General features: G+C 44.9%; 1 protein-coding gene across 1 annotated transcript in view; it reads right to left on the bottom strand.

Moving 5' to 3' along the window:
* Positions 1-532: 532 nt before the first annotated feature.
* Positions 533-20,540, bottom strand: part of LOC135554692 (E3 ubiquitin-protein ligase rnf213-alpha-like) — a 68,783-nt gene continuing 48,775 nt past the window's right edge. Inside the window, 17 exon segments of the mRNA XM_064987115.1 lie at positions 533-2,051; positions 9,345-9,369; positions 9,372-9,522; positions 9,856-9,945; positions 12,942-13,139; positions 13,313-13,390; positions 14,536-14,737; positions 15,374-15,554; positions 15,720-15,803; positions 16,123-16,255; positions 16,698-16,949; positions 17,309-17,403; positions 18,357-18,531; positions 19,133-19,291; positions 19,577-19,675; positions 19,996-20,030; positions 20,139-20,214. Coding sequence (XP_064843187.1) covers positions 1,898-2,051; positions 9,345-9,369; positions 9,372-9,522; positions 9,856-9,945; positions 12,942-13,139; positions 13,313-13,390; positions 14,536-14,737; positions 15,374-15,554; positions 15,720-15,803; positions 16,123-16,255; positions 16,698-16,949; positions 17,309-17,403; positions 18,357-18,531; positions 19,133-19,291; positions 19,577-19,675; positions 19,996-20,030; positions 20,139-20,214 — 2,187 coding nt within the window. The 3' untranslated portion in view covers positions 533-1,897.

Below are 20,540 nucleotides of genomic sequence, written 5' to 3'. Positions count from 1 at the left end.
TTAAGGATTTAGTACTTTTTTCCTTTCTTGTGTTTCCCATTTCTTCCCTTTCCATTAAATTCTACTTATTTTTTAATTTCTGTTGTAATGTTGAGGTAAACCTGCAAGGAAGCATTTCATTGTACTGTGTACACACCATGTATCCTGTGCATATAACAAATACACTTTGGTTTTAGACTTCAACTATCATAATCTAATAAATATCATTTATATTTGTCCAAATGTGTGACTGCCTTGTGTGCTAAATAAAGAAATAGAACAGAGTTTGTTGCCTGCATTTTGACTTTGGGCTGATGGAGACCACCTGGTCAGTAAAATAATTATGCTTGTTTTATCTTCTTTTCATCTTCTGTTACACATCACAAACAGATACATTTGATTATGACTCTCAAATATGGACAGTCACTTTAAATGTTACTTTGCTACATCCACAGTCTTGAACCGAACGCTGTTCTTTGATCAAATTACTGTCATTTTTAACAGTCTTCAGTGGCGGCAAGAAAGACCAATAAATTGTCAACAAAAAAAGAAATGCTGAGAAGCAAACAATTTATTTTGTTTCAACATAATAATCACTGCATGTCACACTCTTCAGCAATGAAATGAAACACAGAAACAACGTTTGGTCCAACTTTAAGTTCAACAAGAGGAACTTAAAGTGCAAAATACAATGAGCATATTCTGTAAGGCAGTGATTCTGTAAGGGGAAACTGTCATGCAATTTCTGACTAGATGATTGAAGATGAGTCCATTATGAAAGGACAAAACATATCACTTGAGGCAAAGCCATGTAAATAGATATCTACGGTGGCCCTAACGGACAAAGTGAATTATAAAACCTCATTTTCCATTGGGGACACCGTAGATATTAATAACAAGGTAGCTTCAGAAATGTGCAAACTCATTTCCCTCATTAGAAAACATCACCCATGATAAATCTTGATTATTTTCTTGATTGCTGTTTGGTTGAGATAAAAATGTCAGACCCCAGAGTTATTGCCCAACATCTCACCTAGTTGCATCCCTGAGTCTAAGACCAAAAGTCTAGGTATTTAGACTTCAGTCTTTCCCTCCACTACGTGACGGAGAAATTCACATTGGAAAAGTGCACAAAAGACCATCAGCAATCAAACATTTTGTGCATCACAGGAGGTTGGTGGCACCTGAATTGGGGAGGAAGGGCTTATGATAATGGCTGGAGAGGAATAGGTGGAATGGTACCAAATACATCAAGCACATAGTTTCCAATGTGTTTGATGCCATTCCATTCGCTCCGTTCCAGACATTATGAGCCTTCCTCCCCTCAGCAGCATATTTATCAACTAATAAAACAAATGGACAAATATTTGCTAACTACAACTTTCGTAACTTCCTCCCCTTCACTCATTGTACTCTTAGTACAAATCACAGTTGACTTTTTAGATACCAGAATGAAACAGTTTATAGGTATTGTACATGAGTAGAACCTGTCTGCTGGCACTTTGAAAGTGCATTTCCAAAAAGGCACTCATTTCATGTTCTCCTGTGTAAAACATATGCATCTATATCACATAAGTGTATTCTTCAACATGATTGTAAACATATCTGTGGCCCTTACATACACTATACAGGGACTATAAAGTCTGCATCTGAAATGGCACCCCAACCTGGTCGGTCAAAAGTAGTGCACTACATTGGCGGAGTCTGGGGGTTGGAGCTTTGGCTATGCTCCCTTCCGTCTCGTCATTCCTCCAACATAGTCTGTCCCCCTGACTTCATACTGTCCTGTCTAAAAACCAATACAAGTATGAAATGATGTTGGACTCTTCAGGAAGAAAAGGCAGTGCACTATGTAGGGAATAGGGAGCCATGTGGGATGCAAACAAAGGCAGAGTAGAATCAGTTGTCGGTGGTTGAGCTATCTCTGGCTGCGCTCCTGTTTGAAGGCCACGGTGAACTTCCAGGCTTCTATGTACTGAGCCAGGCTGATCTCTCCGGGGAACAACTCGTCCACGTCGTGGGGAACGTCAAGGTCTTTCCGCTCCATGTAGGACACCAGGGTGTCTTTCAGGCTGCAGGACAATGGAGGAGAGGATAATGGACACACGTTACACTTTCCTGTGTGTGTGTAAGTTTTCCAGACAGTGCTTGTGATTTTTACTTTCATCAAACATGCCTCAAAAAGAGATGTTTGTGGCCCTTACGAAACACGTACAATACCAGTCAAAGTGTTAGTACACCTACTCATTTCAAGGGTTTTTCTTTATTTTTACTATTTCTACATTGTTTAATAATAGTGTAGACGTCAAAATTAGGAAATAACACATATGGAATCATACAGTAAACAAAAAAAGGTGTTAAACTAATCAAAATTAATTCCAGAATTAATTCCAATTAACAGGTTGTTAAAAGTTAATTTGTGGAATTGTCACAACTGATTGGCACAGAATTAAATTCCTTCTTAATGTGTTTGAGCCAATCAGTTGTGACAAGGTAGGGGTGGTATACAGAAGATAGCCCTATTTGGTAAAAGACCAAGTCCATATTATGGACTTGGTCAAATAAGCAACTAGAAAAGATTTTATTACAGTGAAATGCTTACTTATGAGCCCCTGACCAACAATACAGTTTAAAAAAAATAGGGATAAGAATAAGAAATAACAGTAATTAACCTCTTGGAACTCCTCATCCCGGATCCGGGATCGTGACTAAAGCCTCAGGCTCATTAGCATAACCAACGTTAACATTTCTGAAAATCGCAAATAAAATGAAAATATTAAATAAGCAACGTTAATTGTCTGCTCTCAACTAGTCTTAGCCTTTTCCAACACTCATCTCAGATTTTCAAAATATGCTTTTGAACCATAGAAATTGACTAATTTGTGTAAGAGTATGCAAAGCTAGCATAGCATTTTGAGTAGCATTTAGCACGCAACATTTTCACAAAAACCAGATAACCAAATAAATAAAATCATTTACCTTTGAAGAGCAGCAATAAAATAACAATAGCGAGACTATGTTTTTACAGGGATATACAGGGGGGTACCGGTACAGAGTCAATGTGCGGGGGCACAGGTTAGTTGAGGTAAAGTGTACATGTAGGTAGAGTTATTAAAGTGATTACGTATAGATGACAACAACGGAGGGTAGCAGCGGTGTAGAAGTGGGGACGGGGGGGTAATGCAGATAGTCTGGCTAGCCATTTCATGTTTAGGAGTCTTATGGCTTGGGGGTAGAAGCTGTTTAGAAGCCTCTTGGACCTAGACTTGGCACTCCGGTACCGCTTGCCGTGGGGAAGCAGAGAGAACAGTATATGACTAGGGTGGCTGGTGTCTTTGACAATTTTTAGGGCCTTCCTCTGACACCGGCTGGTATAGAGGTCCTGGATGGCAGGAAGCTTGGCCCCAGTGATGTACTGGACCATTTGCACTACCCCCTGTACTGTCTTGCGGTCGGAGACCGAGCAGTTGCCATACCAGCCACTGATGCAACCAGTCAGGATGCTCTCGATGGTGCAGCTGTAGAACCTTTTGAGTATCTGAGGACCCATGAAAAATCTTTTCAGTCTCCTGAGGGGGAATAGGTTATGTCGTGCCCTCTTCGCAACTGTCTTGGTGTGCTTGGACCATGTTAGTTTGCTGGTGATGTGGACACCACCCAACCTGCTCCACAACAGCCCCGTCAATGAGAATGGGGGTGTGCTCGGTCCTGTTTTTCATGTAGTCCACAATCAACTCCTTTGTCTTGATCACGTTGAGGGAGACGTTGTTGTCCTAGCATCACACGGCCAGGTCTCTGACCTCCTCCCCAAAGGCTGTCTCGTTGATGTCGGTGATCAGGCCTACCACGGTTCTGTCACCGGAAAACTTAAAGATAGTGTTGGAGTCGCGCAGTCATGAGTGAACAGGGAGTACAGGAGGGGACTGGCAAGCATACCTGAGGGGCCTGTGTTGAGGAACAGCGTTGCGGATGTGTTGTTACCTACCCTTACTACCTGGGGGGGGGGCGACTGGCTTATTGATGATGTTGAGGGCACCATGATGTTGAACGAGCTGTAGTCAATGAATAGCATTCTCACATAGGTGTTCCTTTTGTCCAGGTGGGAAAGGGCAGTGTGGAGTGCAATAGAGATTGCATCATCTGTGGATCTGTTGGGCGGTATGCAGATTGTAGTTGGTCTAGGGTTTCTTGGGTAATGGTGTTGATGTGAGTCATGACCAGCCTTTCAAAGCACTTCATGGCTACAGACGTGAGTGCTACGGGTCGGTAGTCATTTAGGCAGGTTACCTTAGTGTTCTTGGGCACAGGGACCATGGTGGTCTGCTTAAAACATGGTGGTATTACAGAATCAGGCAGGGAGAGGTTGGAAATGTCAGTGAAGACACATGCCAGTTGGTCAGCGCATGCTCGCAATACACGTCCTGGTAATCCATCTGGCCCTGCGGCCTTGTGAATGTTGACCTGTTTAAAAGGTCTTACTCACATCGGCTGCGGAGATCGTGATCACGCAGTCTTCTGGAACAGCTGGTGCCCTCATGAATGTTTCAGTGTTATTTGCATTGAAGCAAGCATAGAAGTTGTTTAGCTTGTCTGGTAGGCTCATGTCACTGGGCAGCTCTCAGCTGTGCTTCCCTTTGTAGTTTGTAATGGTTTGCAAGCCCTGCCACATCTGACGAGTATCATAACCAGTGTAGTACTTTTAGATCTTAGTCCTGTATTTACGCTTTGCCTGTTTGATGGTTCGTTGGAGTGCATAGCAGGATTTCTTATATGCTTCCGGGTTAGAGTCCTGCTCCTTGAAAGTGGCAGATCTAGCCTTTAGCTCAGTGCGGTGTACTCATCAGTGCCATTGAAGGAATCCCGGAACATATTCCAGTCTGTGCAAGCAAAACAGTCCTGTAGCTTAGCATCTGCTTCATCTCACCTCACTTTTTTATTGATCTAGTCACTGGTGCTTCCTGCTTGTAAACAGGAATTAGGAGTATAGAAGTATTACTAAGACATGAAGGCCAGTCAATCCGGAAAATTTCTTCAAGTGGAGTCACAAAAAAACATCAAGCGCTATGAAACTGTCTCTCAAGGAAGACCCAGAGTTACCTCTGCTGCAGAGGATAAGTTCATTACAGTTAACTGCACCTCAGAATGGAGTCCAAATAAATGCTTCAGAGTTCAAGTAACAGACACAGCTCCAAATCAACTGTTCAGAGGAGACTGTGTGAATCTGGCTTTCATGGTCGACGTCCTGCAAAGAAACCACTACCAAAGGATTCCAATAATAAGAAGAGACTTGCTTGGGCCAAGAAACACAAGCAGTGGAAATCTGTCCTTTGGTCTGATGAGTCCAAATTTGCGATTTTTGGTTCTAATCGCTGTGTCTTTGTGAGACGCAGAGTAGGTGAACAGATGATCTCCACATGTGTGGTTCCCACCGTGAAGCATGGAGGAGGAGATGTGATGGTGTGGGGGTGCTTTGCTGGTGACACTGTCTGTGATTTACTTAGAATTCAAGGCACACTTAAACCAGCATGGCTACCACAGCATTCTGCAGCGATACGCCATCCCATCTGGTTTGCGCTTAGTGGGACAATAATTTGTTTTTCAACAGAACAATGACCCAACACACCTCCAGCCTGTGTAAGGACTATTTGACCAAGGAGGAGAGTGATGGTGCTGCATCAGATGATCTGTCCTCAACAATCACCCAACCTCAACCCAATTGAGATGGTTTGGGATGAGTTGGACAGCAGACTATTGTTATGTATTATTTCTTACACTGTTAACCTAGGAAATCTTAAGTCTTATTACATACAGCCGAGAAGAACTATTGGATATAAGAGCAACGTCAACTTACCAACATTACGGCCAGGAATACGACTGTTTGGACCACCACCAGGACAATGGATCGGATCCCAGTAGGCGACCCAAAACAACGATGCCGCAGAAGTGCAGACGGAGCAGTCTTCTGGTCAGGCACCGTAGACGAGCACATCGCTCACCGCTTCCGAGTATACTACTCGCCAATGTCCAGTCTCAAGGTAGACAAAATCCGAGCAATGGTTGTCTTCCAGAGGGACATCAGAGATTGAAACAGTCTGTTTCACGGAAACATGGCTCACTCGGAATACGTTTTCAGAGTCGGTACATGTACCCGGTTTCTTCACGCATCATGCGGACCAAAACAAACAACTCTCTGGTAAGAAGGGCTGAGGTGTATGCCTTATGATTAACGAATTGTGGTGTGATCATAACAACATACAGGAACTCAAGTCCTTTTGTACACGTGACCTACAATTACAATCAAATGCCGACCGCATTATCTACCAAGAGAATTCTCTTCGATTATAATCACACCTGTGTATATCCCCCCCAAGCAGACACCTCGACGGCCCTGAAAGAACTTTATTGGACTCTATGTAAACTGGAAACCACATATCCTGAGGCTGCATTTGTTGTAGCTGGGGATTTTAACAAGGTTCATCTGAAAACAAGGCTCCCTAAATTATATCAGCATATCGAATGTGCGACCTAGGCTGGCAAAATTCTGGATCATTGCTACTCTAACTTCCGCAACGCATGAAAAGCCCTCCCTCGCCCTCCTTTCGGCAAATCTGACCACGACTTCATTTTGTTGCTCCCAGCCTATAGACAGAAACAAAAACAGGAAACGGCCATGCTCAGGTCAGTTCAACGCTGGTCCGAATAATCTGATTCAACGATTCAAGATTGCTTTGATCACGTGGACTGGGATATGTTCCGGATAGCCTCAGACAACAACATTGATGTATACGCTGATTCGGTGAGCAAGTTAATTAACAAGTGTGGTGATGTTGTACCCACGGTGACTATTAAAACTTTCCCCAAACAGAAACCATGGATTGATGGCAGCATTCGCGCAAAACTGAAAGCACAAACCACTGCTTTTAATCATGGCAAGGGACAGGAAACATGACCGAATACAAACAGTGTAGCTATTCCCTCCGCAATGCAATCAAACAAGCTAAGAGTCAGTATAGAGAAAGTAGAGTCGCAATTCAAAGGCTCAGACACGAGACGTATATGGCAGGGTCTATAGTCAATCACAGATTACAAAAAGAAAACCAGCTCCGTCGGGCACAATGACGTCTTGCTCCCAGACAAATTAAACAACTTCTTTGCTCGCTTTGAGGACAACACAATGCCACTGACACGGCCCACTACCAAAACGTGCGGGCTCTCCTTCACCGCAGCCAACGTGAGTAAAACATTTAAAGGTGTTAACCCTCGCAAGGCTGCCGGCCCAGACGGCATCCCTAGCCGCGTCTTCAGAGCGCAGACCAGCTGGCTGATATGTTTACGGACATATTCAATCAATCCCCATCCCAGTCTGCTGTTCCCACATGCTTCAAGAGGGCCACCATTGTTCCTGTTACCAAGAACGGTAAGGTAACTGAGCTAAATGACTATCGCCCGGTAGCATTCACTTCCGTCATCATGAAGTGCTTTGAGACTAGTCAAGGACCATATCACCTCTACCCTAACTGATACCCTAGACCCACTCCAATTTGCTTACAGCCCCAATAGGTCCACAGACGATGCAATCGCAATCACACTGCCCTCACCCGTTGGAACAAGAGGAATACCTATGTAAGAATGCTGTTCATCGATTACAGCTCAGCATATAACACCATAGTACCCTCCATACTCGTCATTAAAACCCTGGGTCTCGACCCTACCCTGTACAACTGGGTCCTGGACTTTCTGACGGGCCGTCCCCATGTGATGAGGGTAGGAAACATCTCCACCCCACTGATCCTCAACACCCGGGCCCCACAAGGGTGCGTTCTCAGCCCTCTCTTGTATTCCCTGTTCACCCACGACTGCGTGGCCATGCACACCTCCAACTTAATCATCAAGTTTGTAGACGACACTACGGTGGTAGGCTTGATTACCAACGATGAGACGGCCTACAGTGAGGAGGTGAGTTCCTTCGGAGTGTGGTGTCAGGAAAATAACCTCTCACTCAACGTCAACCAAACAAAGGAGATGATCGTGGACTTCAGGAAACAGCAGAGGAAGCACCCCCTTATCCGCATCGTCGGGATAGTAGTGGAGAAGGTGGAAAGTTAAGTTCCTCGGCGTACACATCACGGACAAAGTGAAATGGTCCACTCACACAGACAGCGTGGTGAAGAAGGCGCAACAGTGCCTCTTCAACCTCAGGAGGCTGAAGAAATTCGACTTGTCACCAAAAACACTCACGAACTTTTACAGATGCACTGTCGGGCTGTATCGCCGCCTGGTACGGCAACTGCTCTGCCCACAACCGTAAGGCTCTCCAGAGGGTAGTGAGGTCTGCACAACGCATCACTGGGGGCAAACTACCTGCCCTCCAGGACACCTACACCACCCAATGTCACAGGAAGGCCAAAAAGATCATCAAGGACAACAACCACCCGAGCCACTGCCTGTTCACCCCGCTATCATCCAGAAGGGGAGGTCAGTACAGGTACATCAAAGCTGGGACCGAGAGACTGAAAAATAACTTCTATCTCAAGGCCATCAGACTGTTAAACAGCCATCACTAACATTGAGTGGCTGCTGCCAACATACTGACTCAAATCTCTAGTCACTTTAGTAATTAAAAATAGGATATAAGAAATGTATCACTAGTCACTTTCAACAATGCTACTTTATATAATGTTTACATACCCTACATTACTCATCTCATATGTATACAGTACTCTATACCATCTACTGCATCTTCCCTATTCTGTTGAGGCCATCGCTCATCCATATATTTATATGTACATACTCGTATTCATTCCTTTACACTTGTGTGTATAAGGTAGTTGATGTGAAATTGTTAGATTACTTGTTAGATATTACTGCACGGTCGGAACTAGAAGCACAGGCATTTCGCTACACACGCATTAACATCTGCTAACCATGTGTATGTGACCAACAAAATTTGATTTGACTGAAGGAAAAGCAGCCAACAAGTGCTCAGCATATGTGGGAACATATGTGGGAACAGTTGGAAAAGCATTCCAGATGAAGCTGGTTGAGAGAACACCAAGAGTGTGCAAACCAGTCATCAAGGCAAAGGGTGGATACTTTGAAAAATCAAAAAAATATTTTAATTAGTTTGACACTTTTTTTGGTTACTACATGATTCCATATGTGTTATTTCATAGTTGTGATGTAGAATGGAGAAAATAAATAAATAATAAAAACCCTTGAATGAGTAGGTATGTACAAACTTTTGACTAGTACTTAAGACATGATGTTAATGTGATGTAAACAATACTACAATATCAAAAATGGAACCGCTAAGAGTGTCAAGAGAGACTACACCATGCCAGCTAGCTGTTATCCCCTTGGCTTACCCCCAGTCAGGCCTGTATGTGTCGGGGCACGGGGGCTCTTCAGGACCAGCAGCAGAAACTCATGCATCTCCAGCAGGAACGAGTCAGCGCTGCTCTTGGTGAAGAACGTAGTGAGTAGCCTCCGGTCTTCGTCTCCCAGGGGATTCCTGTATTCCTCTGAGACCCCCACAAACGGGTCCTGAGGGTGGGGAGGGTTAGAGAAGCTTTAATATACACTAGGGTGTAACATGACATTATGATCATTTTCTATTTATCACATTATGTAAGTTAGTGTAACTAAGGTTAGTTTAAATTCATTATGTAAGTTAGTGTAACTAAGGTTAGTTTAAATTCATGTTGTACGTTAGTACAACTTAAGTCACAATGTTACAACTTATGTTGTAAATAATACAAGCACATCTCAAACAGTAATCCAGACAAACAACTTCATAACCAGTGTAAAAAAAACATGACCCTAACAAAATGATGTGAAGACTTGTCTGGGTGAATGTGTGGTGTCTCGTCGTCTTACCCTCTTGAGGCGCAGCATGTTCTCAGACTTGAGTGAGGTGAGGAGCTGCCACAGGGCCACACAGTGTTTCAGACTACACCTGCTCAGGGCCTGCATGAGGACAACAGGACAACACAGTGACTCAGACTACACCTGCTCAGGGCCTGCATGAGGACAACAGGACAACACAGTGACTCAGACTACACCTGCTCAGGGCCTGAATGAGGACAACAGGACAACACAGTGACTCAGACTACACCTGCTCAGGGCCTGCATGAGGACAACAGGACAACACAGTGACTCAGACTACACCTGCTCAGGGCCTGCATGAGGACAACAAGATAACACAGTGACTCAGACTACACCTGCTCAGGGCCTGAATGAGGACAACAGTACAACACAGTGACTCAGACTACACCTGCATGAGGACAACACAGTGACTCAGACTACACCTGCTCAAGGCCTGCATGAGGACAACAGGACAACACAGTGACTCAGACTACACCTGCTCAGGGCCTGCATGAGGACAACAGGACAACACAGTGACTCAGACTACACCTGCTCAAGGCCTGCATGAGGACAACACAGTGACTCAGACTACACCTGCTCAAGGCCTGCATGAGGACAACACAGTGACTCAGACTACACCTGCTCAAGGCCTGCATGAGGACAACACAGTGACTCAGACTACACCTGCTCAGGGCCTGCATGAGGACAACAGTACAACACAGTGACTCAGACTACACCTGCTCAGGGCCTGCATGAGGACAACAGTACAACACAGTGACTCAGACTACACCTGCTCAGGGCCTGCATGAGGACAACACAGTGACTCAGACTACACCTGCTCAGGGCCTGCATGAGGACAACAGGACAACACAGTGACTCAGACTACACCTGCTCAGGGCCTGCATGAGGACAACAGCTCAGGGCCTGCATGAGGACAACAGTACAACACAGTGACTCAGACTACACCTGCTCAGGGCAACATTGCACTGGATGTGTGCTAAAACGGTTAGCATTTGAAACAGTGGCCAGGTAAACAAAACCACATAATGCATTCCTGTCTTACCTTGTCAATAGACTGCGTTAATAGACAGGGTCAGGAAACCAACATGTCCTTTTGTAATTTGGGTGAACTATCCCTTAGTTTAATATAACCTCTAATCACATCAGAAAACATGAAATCACTGCTAATGGATTGTCTTGAAAGAGCTTACCGAGGGATGTGTTGTATTAACTTTCGGCAACAATTAATACCAAATTAGGCTGACTGACTGATAATATGCTAGCTACAGTTGAAGTCGGAAGGTTACATACACATAGGTTAGAGTCATTAAATCTTTTTTTCAACCACTCCACAAATTTCTTGTTAACAAACTATAGTTTTGGCAAGTCAGTTAGGACATCTACTTTGTGCATGACGCAAGTCATTTGACCAACAATTGTTTCCTGACAGATTATTTCACTTATAATTCACTGTATCACAATTCCAGTGGGTCAGAAGTTTACATACACTAAGTTGACTGTGCCTTTAAACACCTTCGAAAAACCCAGAAAATGATGTCATGGCTTTAGAAGCTTCTGATTGCCGACTTGACATAATTTGAGTCAATTGGAGGTGTACCTGTGGATGTATTTCAAGGCCTACCTTCAAACTCAGTGCCTCTTTGCTTGACATCATGGGAAAATCAAAAGAAAGCCAAGACCTGGAGAAAAAAATTGTAGACCTCCACAAGTCTGGTTCATCCTTGGGAACAATTTCCAAATGTCTGAAGATACCACTTTCATCTGTACAAACAATAGTACGCAAGTATAAACACCATGGGACCACGCAGCAGTCATACCGCTCAGGAAGGAGATGCGTTCTGTCTGCTAGAGATGAGCGTACTTTGGTGCGAAAAGTGCAAATCAATCCCAGAACAGCAGCAAAGGACCTTGTGAAGATGTTGGAGGAAACAGGTACAAAAGTATCTATATCTACAGTAAAACGAGTCCTATATCGCAAGGAAGAAGCCACTGCTCCAAAACCGCCATTAAAAAAAGCTGACTACAGTTTGAAACTGCACATGGAAACAAATATCTTGAATTTTGGAGAAATGTCCTCTGGTCTGATGAAACAAAAATAGTACTGTTTGGCCATAATGACCAACTTTATGTTTGGAGGAAAAAGGGGAGGCTTGCAAGCCAAAGAACACCATCCCAACGGTGAAGCACGGTTTTGTGCACTTCACAAAATAAATGGCATGATGAGATAGGAAAATTATATGGATATATTAAAGCAACATCTCAAGACATCAGTCAAGAAGTTAAAGCTTGGTCGCAAATGGGTCTTCCAAATGGACAATGACCTCAAGCATACTTCCAAAGTTGTGGCAAAATGTCTTAAGGACAACAAAGTCAGTGTATTGGAAAGGCCATCACAAAACCCTGACCTCAATTCCATAGAAAATTTGTGGGCAGAACTGAAAAAAGCGTGTGCGAGCAAGGAGGCCTCCAAACCTGACTTCGTAACACCAGCTCTGTCAGGAGGAATGGCCAAAAATGCACCCAACTTACTGTGGGAAGCTTGTGGAAGGCTACCCAAAACGTTTGACCCAAGTTAAACTAATTAAAGGCAATGCTACAAAATACTAATTGAGTGTATGTAAACTTCTGACCCACTGGCAATGTGATGAATTAAATAAAAGCTGAAATAAATAATTCTCTACTATTATTCTGACATTTCACATCCTTAAAATAAAGTGGTGATCCTAACTGACCAAAAACAGGGAATTGTTACTGGGATTAAATGTCAGGAATTGTGAAAAACTGAGTTTAAATGTATTTGGCTAAGGTGTATGTAAACTTCCGACTTCAACTATACAACAAAATGCTGACGACAACAAGACATAAAACGAAGTCGCTATGTTTCTCTTAAGGGTCCATCTGTTTACTGGTTCCTGTAAGGAAGCCAATGAGGAGCCAGCTAGATGGAGAGAGCAGTGAAACAATCAGGCTTTAGGCTCTCAGCAAGCTGCTTAACCAGAGGAAGAAACAGGGTGTAGGGCACAGAGGCATGTTACTGCTGCACCCGGACAGTCTGTGGGCTCCGGACGGAGGCTGACCTTTAGGATGTGTGGGCCAGTCTGGTCTCCCATCTGCAGAACCTCCTCCAGGTAGCGTTCCAACTGCAGCTGGGGCTCGCCTCCCGTCATGGCCAGGAAGCCCAGAGCCACCTCCACGGTGGAGAGCGCCTCACACACCTCGCTGTATGACTGCAGCTCCCCGGCCAGCGCCGACAGGGTCAGGATGGGCAGGGGCTCCTGGGGACACAAAGAGAAATGACAGAGACGTGGACAAGGCATAGAACAGGGTCAACTCAACCTCATGCCAGGGTTGTGTTCCAAAATTGGATGTAGTGTATCAATACCAGATTTCCCCGTTCATATCATACTGTACCATGTGACAACATGTCACCAGAGTTATTGTGACTTACCTGTTGAACCTTTCCTTTCACATCCTTGAGGATGTTTTCATAATTGCGGTCGTGTCTGTTCACCAGGGTTGGGATTCCCTGTATGAGGCGGTAAGCAACACATCAAAACCTGTCTAATACACGGTCATAGAGTAACTCTTGTCTTTACCTCAATTTGGCTGCGTTTACACAGGCAGACAGATTCAGATCTTTTTTACTCTAATTGGTCTTTTGACCAATCACATTAGATCTTTTTCAGAGCTGATATGACTGGTCAAAAGAACAATTAGTGAAAAAAAGATCAGAATGTGAAAACGCAGCTTGTGACAGCGAAGTGTTTCTGTAAAAAGGGAAATCTATACAGTTCTGGTCTAACCTCTACCGCACACTAACTTCAGTAAAACATATGTTTATACGTGAACGTAGTTGCACCATTTAAGAGCATATTTAAAAATGTATTTCATAGCATTTGTTATTGTTAGACAATTGCTAATGAACTTGGCGTTACCCTACGAGAGAGTTTGTCACATTAACAATGTACCCTGTGTGAATTTAAGTATGCTCCCTATAATTCTCTCTCTCGGAGGAGGACCTGAGCCCTAGGACCATGCCTCAGGACTACCTGGCCTGATGACTCCTTGCGTGTCCCTCTACAACCACTGTGATTATTATTATTTGACCCTGCTGGTCATTTATGAATGTTTGAACATCTTGGCCATGTTCTGTTATAATCTCCACCCGGCACAGCCAGAAGAGGACTGGCCACCCCTCATAGCCTGGTTCCTCTCTAGGTTATTTCCTAGGTTCCGGCCTTTCTAGAGAGCCACCGTGCTTCTACATCTGCATTGCTTGCTGTTTGGGGTTTTAGGCTGTGTTTCTGTACAGCACTGTGACATCGGCTGATGTAAAAAGTGCTTTATAAATACATTTGATTGATAGGGGCGGCAGGGTAGCCTAGTGGTTAGAGCTTTGGACTAGTAATCGAAAGGTTGCAAGTTCAAATCCCCGAGCTGACAAGGTACAAATCTGTCGTTCTGCCCCTGAACAGGCAGTTAACCCACTGTTCCTAGGCCGTCATTGAAAATAAGAATTTGTTCTTAACTGACTTGCCTCGTTAAATAAAGGAAAAATTTAATAAAAAATTACAAATTAAAATTGATTGACCTTGCTGCAACACAGGCATTTAGTAACTTTGTCGATGCCGAGAACTGTACATTTGACTGACCGAGTGCTGACAGACTCACGTTGAGAGTGATGAGAGGCTTTCCCTGCAGGAAGCGGGCCAGGACCTGCTGCTGGATCTTGGGCAGGTCGTACTCATGCAGGGCCTCCTGGCCACGCTCCACACTGTACTGGCAGTTGGACAGAACCAAGGGCAGCAGATCCCTCTCCGGCTCGTAGCGGATCACGTGCAGGTCGCTCAGGTCCGCCGGGCTCACCGTGTAGCTGGGGGAGAGAAAGGGGAAGAGGGATTTAATCTGGTGATATCAACCATGTCTGCTTCTGCTTTCTATCAGTTCAGCAGGGGTTCAGGGGTTCCCAACCAGGGGTACTTGGGAAGACTCAAGAGAAAATGCACGAGGGGGTACTCTGGGCAGAGTAAAATTCAGTTGGTGGTATAGTAACCGAAAAAGGTTGGGAACCACTGGCCTTGCAGTTAAAAATGTTGGACCAATAACCAAAATGTGGCTGGTTTGAATCCCCGAGCCGGCAAGGTGGAAAAATCTGCCGTTTTGCCCTTGAGCAAGGCAGTTAACCCCTAACAACAACTGCTCCCCGGGCGCCGATGACTTGGACGTTGATTAAGGCAGCCCCCCCCACACCTCTCTCAGTTAAATGCAGAAGACACGTTTCAGTTGAATGCATAAAGTTGTACAACTAACTAGGTATCCCCTCTCAGACCGACCATGTATACAGCATTTTTTCTAACAAGCCTAATGAGACCAGGGGCCATATGTATCAGAGTAGGAGCGCTGGTCCCGGATCAGCCCCCTCCCATCCAAGTGATCTTATTGTGATCCTAAAGGAAAAATGATCCTGAATCAGCACTCCTACTCTGAGATAGGACAACAGCACCCTCACCTGGTCTCCTCTCCAGTGTGCTTGTCCACGCAGTAGACCAGTTCGTTGTGCAGGGCGATGAGGTAGCTGACCAGCGCCGTGGAACACAGGCCGGGACCCTGTCGCCGTGGCAACAGAACCAGGAAGTCACTGGTCAGGTCCAGGTCCTCCCGGCAGAACTCGCCAGGGATTTTAATCTCACCTGGAGCAGAGCCAAAACACACAGATTATAATCACAAAAGAGCAGATTAAGAAATCATGCATGAGTGCCCCTCCAAAGCGCATATTTAAAAAATATTGTATATATTTATATTATTCCTTTATTAATAGAGCCCTAGAGTTGTGCTACGATCATCTGTGCTCATACCGTTGGTTGCCAGGGAGACCCGGAGCTGATTCCATGTTGTCAGGAAGATTTTGACCCGTTTCTCGTACCAGGCTGTGAGGGAGGCTGTGACAACAAACATAATAACCACATGGAAGCCTATATTGTAAACCAACTGGAATACCCTTTTGACACTAGTGTTCTGGCCTGAACTGTACTGAGCCGACTCTTCTATTTTATTTTCCAGCCTGTATGGTGGAAACATCACACGGCCACTACACTACAGTACAGTACACAACAGCTTAGCTCGGCTGGCCTCAGTAGAGTGAAACTAATGATATATCTGCTCGCTGTACCATGCCAATAACACGTAAAATACCACTGATTGTTTTCAGTTGGACATACAGTACTGTGACTAACCCAGAAGTATAGTTTAAACTAGTACCTGCTTTCTGGCTGTGAAGGAAGTCAGCGATGGTATGGCAGGTGAGGTCAGTCACGTTCTGGAACCTCTTCACCAAATCTCTCTGCAGTGCCAGGATGTCAGGAAGGAACTTCACCAACCGCAGCTCTGCCTCCTGTCAGCAGACCAATCAGAGGGGGGGTGATGTTACCGCGACCAATCACAGGGTACGGTAAAACTGCCAATCACACCGCATAGAACGAAGGTCTGACCAACATTGTGACTGTCAATGAGACTGTAAACACGTTTATTATTATTCATTATAACATTATAATGAATATTTTGGTTGTGTTTCAGATTATTCTGTGCCCAATAGAAATTAAATGGTAAATAATGTATTGTGTCATTTTGGAGTCACTTTTATTGTAAATAAGAATAGAATATGTTTCTAAACATTTTTACATTAATGTGGATGCTACCATGATTACCGGAAACAAGGAGAGACTACAAAAACCTGTCCAATAAGAATCGCTCGCTTCCCATCGCAAAACATTTTGCTACGCTGTGCACTAATGAATAAGACGGAGGTTTCCGTTCAGCGATGCCTCAGCTCATACCCTCTGCAGGAACCGCCAGAGCATGGGCAGGGTGTCCCTGCCGTTGTGCTGCTCCACGATGTGGGTGAGGCTGAGTAGAGACACCCGCTCCCTGCAGCTCCACACAGCCGAACTGTGGATCAGAGACTCCCGGGGCAAAGAGGCAAGGAAGAGGAGCGGGTCCCCGAACACCAGCCTCATCACAGGGTTGGAGGAGACCCGCAAGTCGGCCCGGACAAAGGCGTTCACTTCCTTCAGCCGCCTGTCCAGGTGCTGGAGACGGGATGGGACGAGGGGAGAGAGAGAGACAGAGGGGGACGAAAGGGTATCATTTAGATCATGTTTCTGTTATTCAGGGCGGTGTTCATTAAACACTAAACAGAAGAAAACAAATTCAAAAGAGAGAGGGACTACCTAGACTTGTCCAATAAGAAAACGCAAAATGTTTTTCTTTTCCATTGCAAACATTTTAAAACGTTTTCCATTGCGTGCTCTAATGAACACGACAGTTATAGATGGACCACCGAACAAATACAAATGTTGTTGACTGTATTAAAAAAGGTACTAAAGTCATTTATTCATCTAGAGATGATGAACTGAGTCAAATGGTGACTGATGTAATCAGTTGGTACCTTCAGCTGAGGTGTGATGATGTCATTGCTGACGGTGGTCTCCCAGCCGTTTCGGGCCTCCTTGGTGGAGAGCAGGTTGTCATAGGGAACAGGCCCTGGAGAGAGAAGCAGAAAAGAGTAAAGGAACCTTTCAGTGTCTGATATCATTCACAGACAATGATTCAATAACAATGATGGTAAAGAATGTACATATGATTCTAAAACTTCAATAAGGAATGGCTAATTTAATAGCACCATTAGCATGCTTAGTTGGTGTTACGGATACAGTTATCCTGTGTGTGTATCTTTTCTCTCCTTCTCCCCTCTCAGGTGAAAATCATCACTCCCCAATCAGTCAACAATCAATCATCAATCAGAAGACACACCTCCTCCTATTTCCTGACCTATCACAGTTCCTTCCCCATGGTTTAAAAACCCCATCATTTGTTTGTTCTAGAGCTCAGCTCAGCTCAATCTCGCTGTAAATGCCATGTCTGTAGGTCTCTGTGTTTCACTCTCGCTTTGTGTCTTAACCTCTCTTTTGTTTAAGCACCTCATAGCACTTTGTCATCACCTGTGAGTATTGTTTTTGGTTATGGTGTTTGTGTTTGATTGCTGGTGGAAAAGGGGGAAACCAAGACAAGTCGCCCATGGGCATACACTACCCGTAGGTGAAATTTGTTAAATACACTAGTTAGAACTGGGCGGACCACCCACTGTATTTTTGGTTAGTTAGTTAGCTGTTGTTAAAGTAGGCTAGTCTAGCTTAGGGGTGTTTTTGAATACTTATTGTTTCTTTCCTTGGGTCCAGCTCAGCCCCTTTTCCTGCTCCCCCCATTACCGTGTGTTTTATAAATAAACCTAGAGTTTGACGGTAGATTTCTGTTGTCGTGGTTTGTCACAATAATTTGCATGAGTTATGTTACGAGTCTCATTACCATCCCCCCTAGACTGTCGGGCCAAAAGGGATTCGTAACAGTTGGCTTGTAATCAGACAGCATTAGTGGTGATGCTTGTTTTTAGTGATTGTAAACCTATTGAGGACATGGAGGTGTTTCTGGTCCCTTACACTGGCCAGGCTGGTGGGGACCCAGAAGGCTGCTGATGACCAGGTGGACGGTGTTGACCGTGTCGTCAGACCCCTTCCCCAGCGACCTAGTCACCTGCTCCATGTCCTTCAACAGGTGGGCCCACAGGAACGCACCGGGGTCGGGCACTGGGGGCTTGATGATGGCACCGATGACCTACAGAGAGAGAAAGAGGGGGAGGGTGAGAAAGGGAGGGAGTGGGGGTGAAAGAGAGCGAGAGTGAGCAGAGAGAGAAAGTGGGAGATCAAGAGACTCCGTTGAGGCAAGTGTCCTTCAAGAGATGTAACGGTCACCACTGGACAACAGTCAAACCAATAACCCCATCCATCCATGTACAGCAGGTACCTCTAGTGCAGTGCTTTTCAACCTCCTCAGACATTTCACACTTTAGTTGTTGCGGCCCTGAACTAATTCTAATTCACCTTATCAAAAAAATTAAACATTTAACCTTTATTTAACTAGGCAAGTCAGTTAAAAACAAATTGTTATTTACAATGACTGCCTACCCCGGCCAAACCCACGCCGCTGGGCCAATTGTGCGCAAGGTCAGATGTGATACAGCCTGGATTCGAACCAGGGACGGTAGTGACGCCTCTTGCACTGAGATGCAGTGGCTTAGACCGCTGTGCCACTCGAGAGCCCTAAATGCTTGATGATTCGTTGAATCAGGTGTGTTAACTCTGGAATAGTTCCACCACATGGAACAGCTGTGTGATCACGAGGAGACGTTTGAAAACCCCTGCTCTAGTGTACTTACCTGGGGGTGACTGCTGGCCCCTAGCAGCATGGCCATGTGTGTGACCAGGCGCAGCAGGTTAAAGGGCACTGGGGACATGTTCTTGGTGTCCTGCATGTCCAGGTTGTCTCTCCGTCTGGGCTCTCCCAGGATGTGGCCGGTCTGGGTGCGGTCACCCTGTGAAGAAGGGGAAAAACAACATTTGTTTTTTTCTCCATTCTCCGGTGCCATCATGATACCAGACCTGGGTTCAAATAGTATGAGCCTGCTTGGATGGCCAGATGGGCAGGGTTTGTACTTTGGGGGCTATTCCATTAGTTCCATTGTGCCATGTCAGCTCAATCAAGCACAGCTAAACAACTTGAAATAAAATAAAAGTCTGTTTGAACCGAAGTCTGCACAGTGCAGCACCTGCTCAAGTCATTATCAACTGTCTTAGAAATTCCATAAAAATCCCACTCACTGAATCTGAACGGCTTGGAAGCCAGGGACAGCTATGTGGTTGTCCCCTCCAATCTCAAGGCCACAGTCCAGGCAGCGACTCCTCTCCATGGGCTGGCCACACTGTGGTTAGAGGGGTCAGACAGAGGGGTAGGAGAGAGAGATTCTGAGAAACAGTACTTCAAAACCAAAAGTTAGGGCCAAAGATTTTTTATTTTACCTTTATTTAACCAGGCAAGTCAGTTAAGAACAAATTCTTATTTTGAATGACGGCCTAGGAACAGTGGGTTAACTGCCTGTTCGGGGGCAGAACGACAGATTTGTACCTTGTCAGCTCGGGGGTTTGAACTTGCAACCTTCCGGTTACTAGTCCAACGCTCTAACCACTAGGCTACCCTGCCGCCTCGATAAGATTATTCGGAATAAACTCAAATGTTACGTACCTCACCGATGGTGCACGGGTGATTGTTGGGACAAACTGTGTAAGAGCAGAAGAAAGCTTGGATGACTTCACATTTTAGACAGTTAAATCTGCTAAATCTTCCAAAATTCACACATCCTTTGTTGAGGCTGTTACTATACTTACAGTACCACTGCAGCTGCCCCATAGCTTTGTGAGCCACTGCTAGCATGTCCTCTGGCATGGTGGGGAGGAAGGCTCTCTAAAGACACACAGGAACAAACATCAACGTTAGCTGGACTATGTGTTGAACGCTGTTGTTTTCCATGGACTGTACTGACTGATACTTTACTGATGTGGTGGATATGCCTTTTAAAGTATTTCAATAATGAATCAACCAACCATTTTCAGACTACAGGGCAAAGCCAAACCATACTGCGCTGGCATTGATATTTATTTTCACAGGTTAGCTTTTCAGCATTCTATTAAATGTTGAATGCATACCAGGCCAGCCCAGTACAGCTTGGCTCGGCTCTGTAGTGTGAAAAGCGTTTAGCCTGGATTCCTTCCAGACCAGGAGTGTCAAAC

This window comes from Oncorhynchus masou, chromosome 14 (genome assembly GCF_036934945.1).
Source record: "Oncorhynchus masou masou isolate Uvic2021 chromosome 14, UVic_Omas_1.1, whole genome shotgun sequence".
NCBI lineage: Eukaryota > Metazoa > Chordata > Actinopteri > Salmoniformes > Salmonidae > Oncorhynchus > Oncorhynchus masou.
This window is presented reverse-complemented; position numbering and strand designations above follow the sequence as displayed.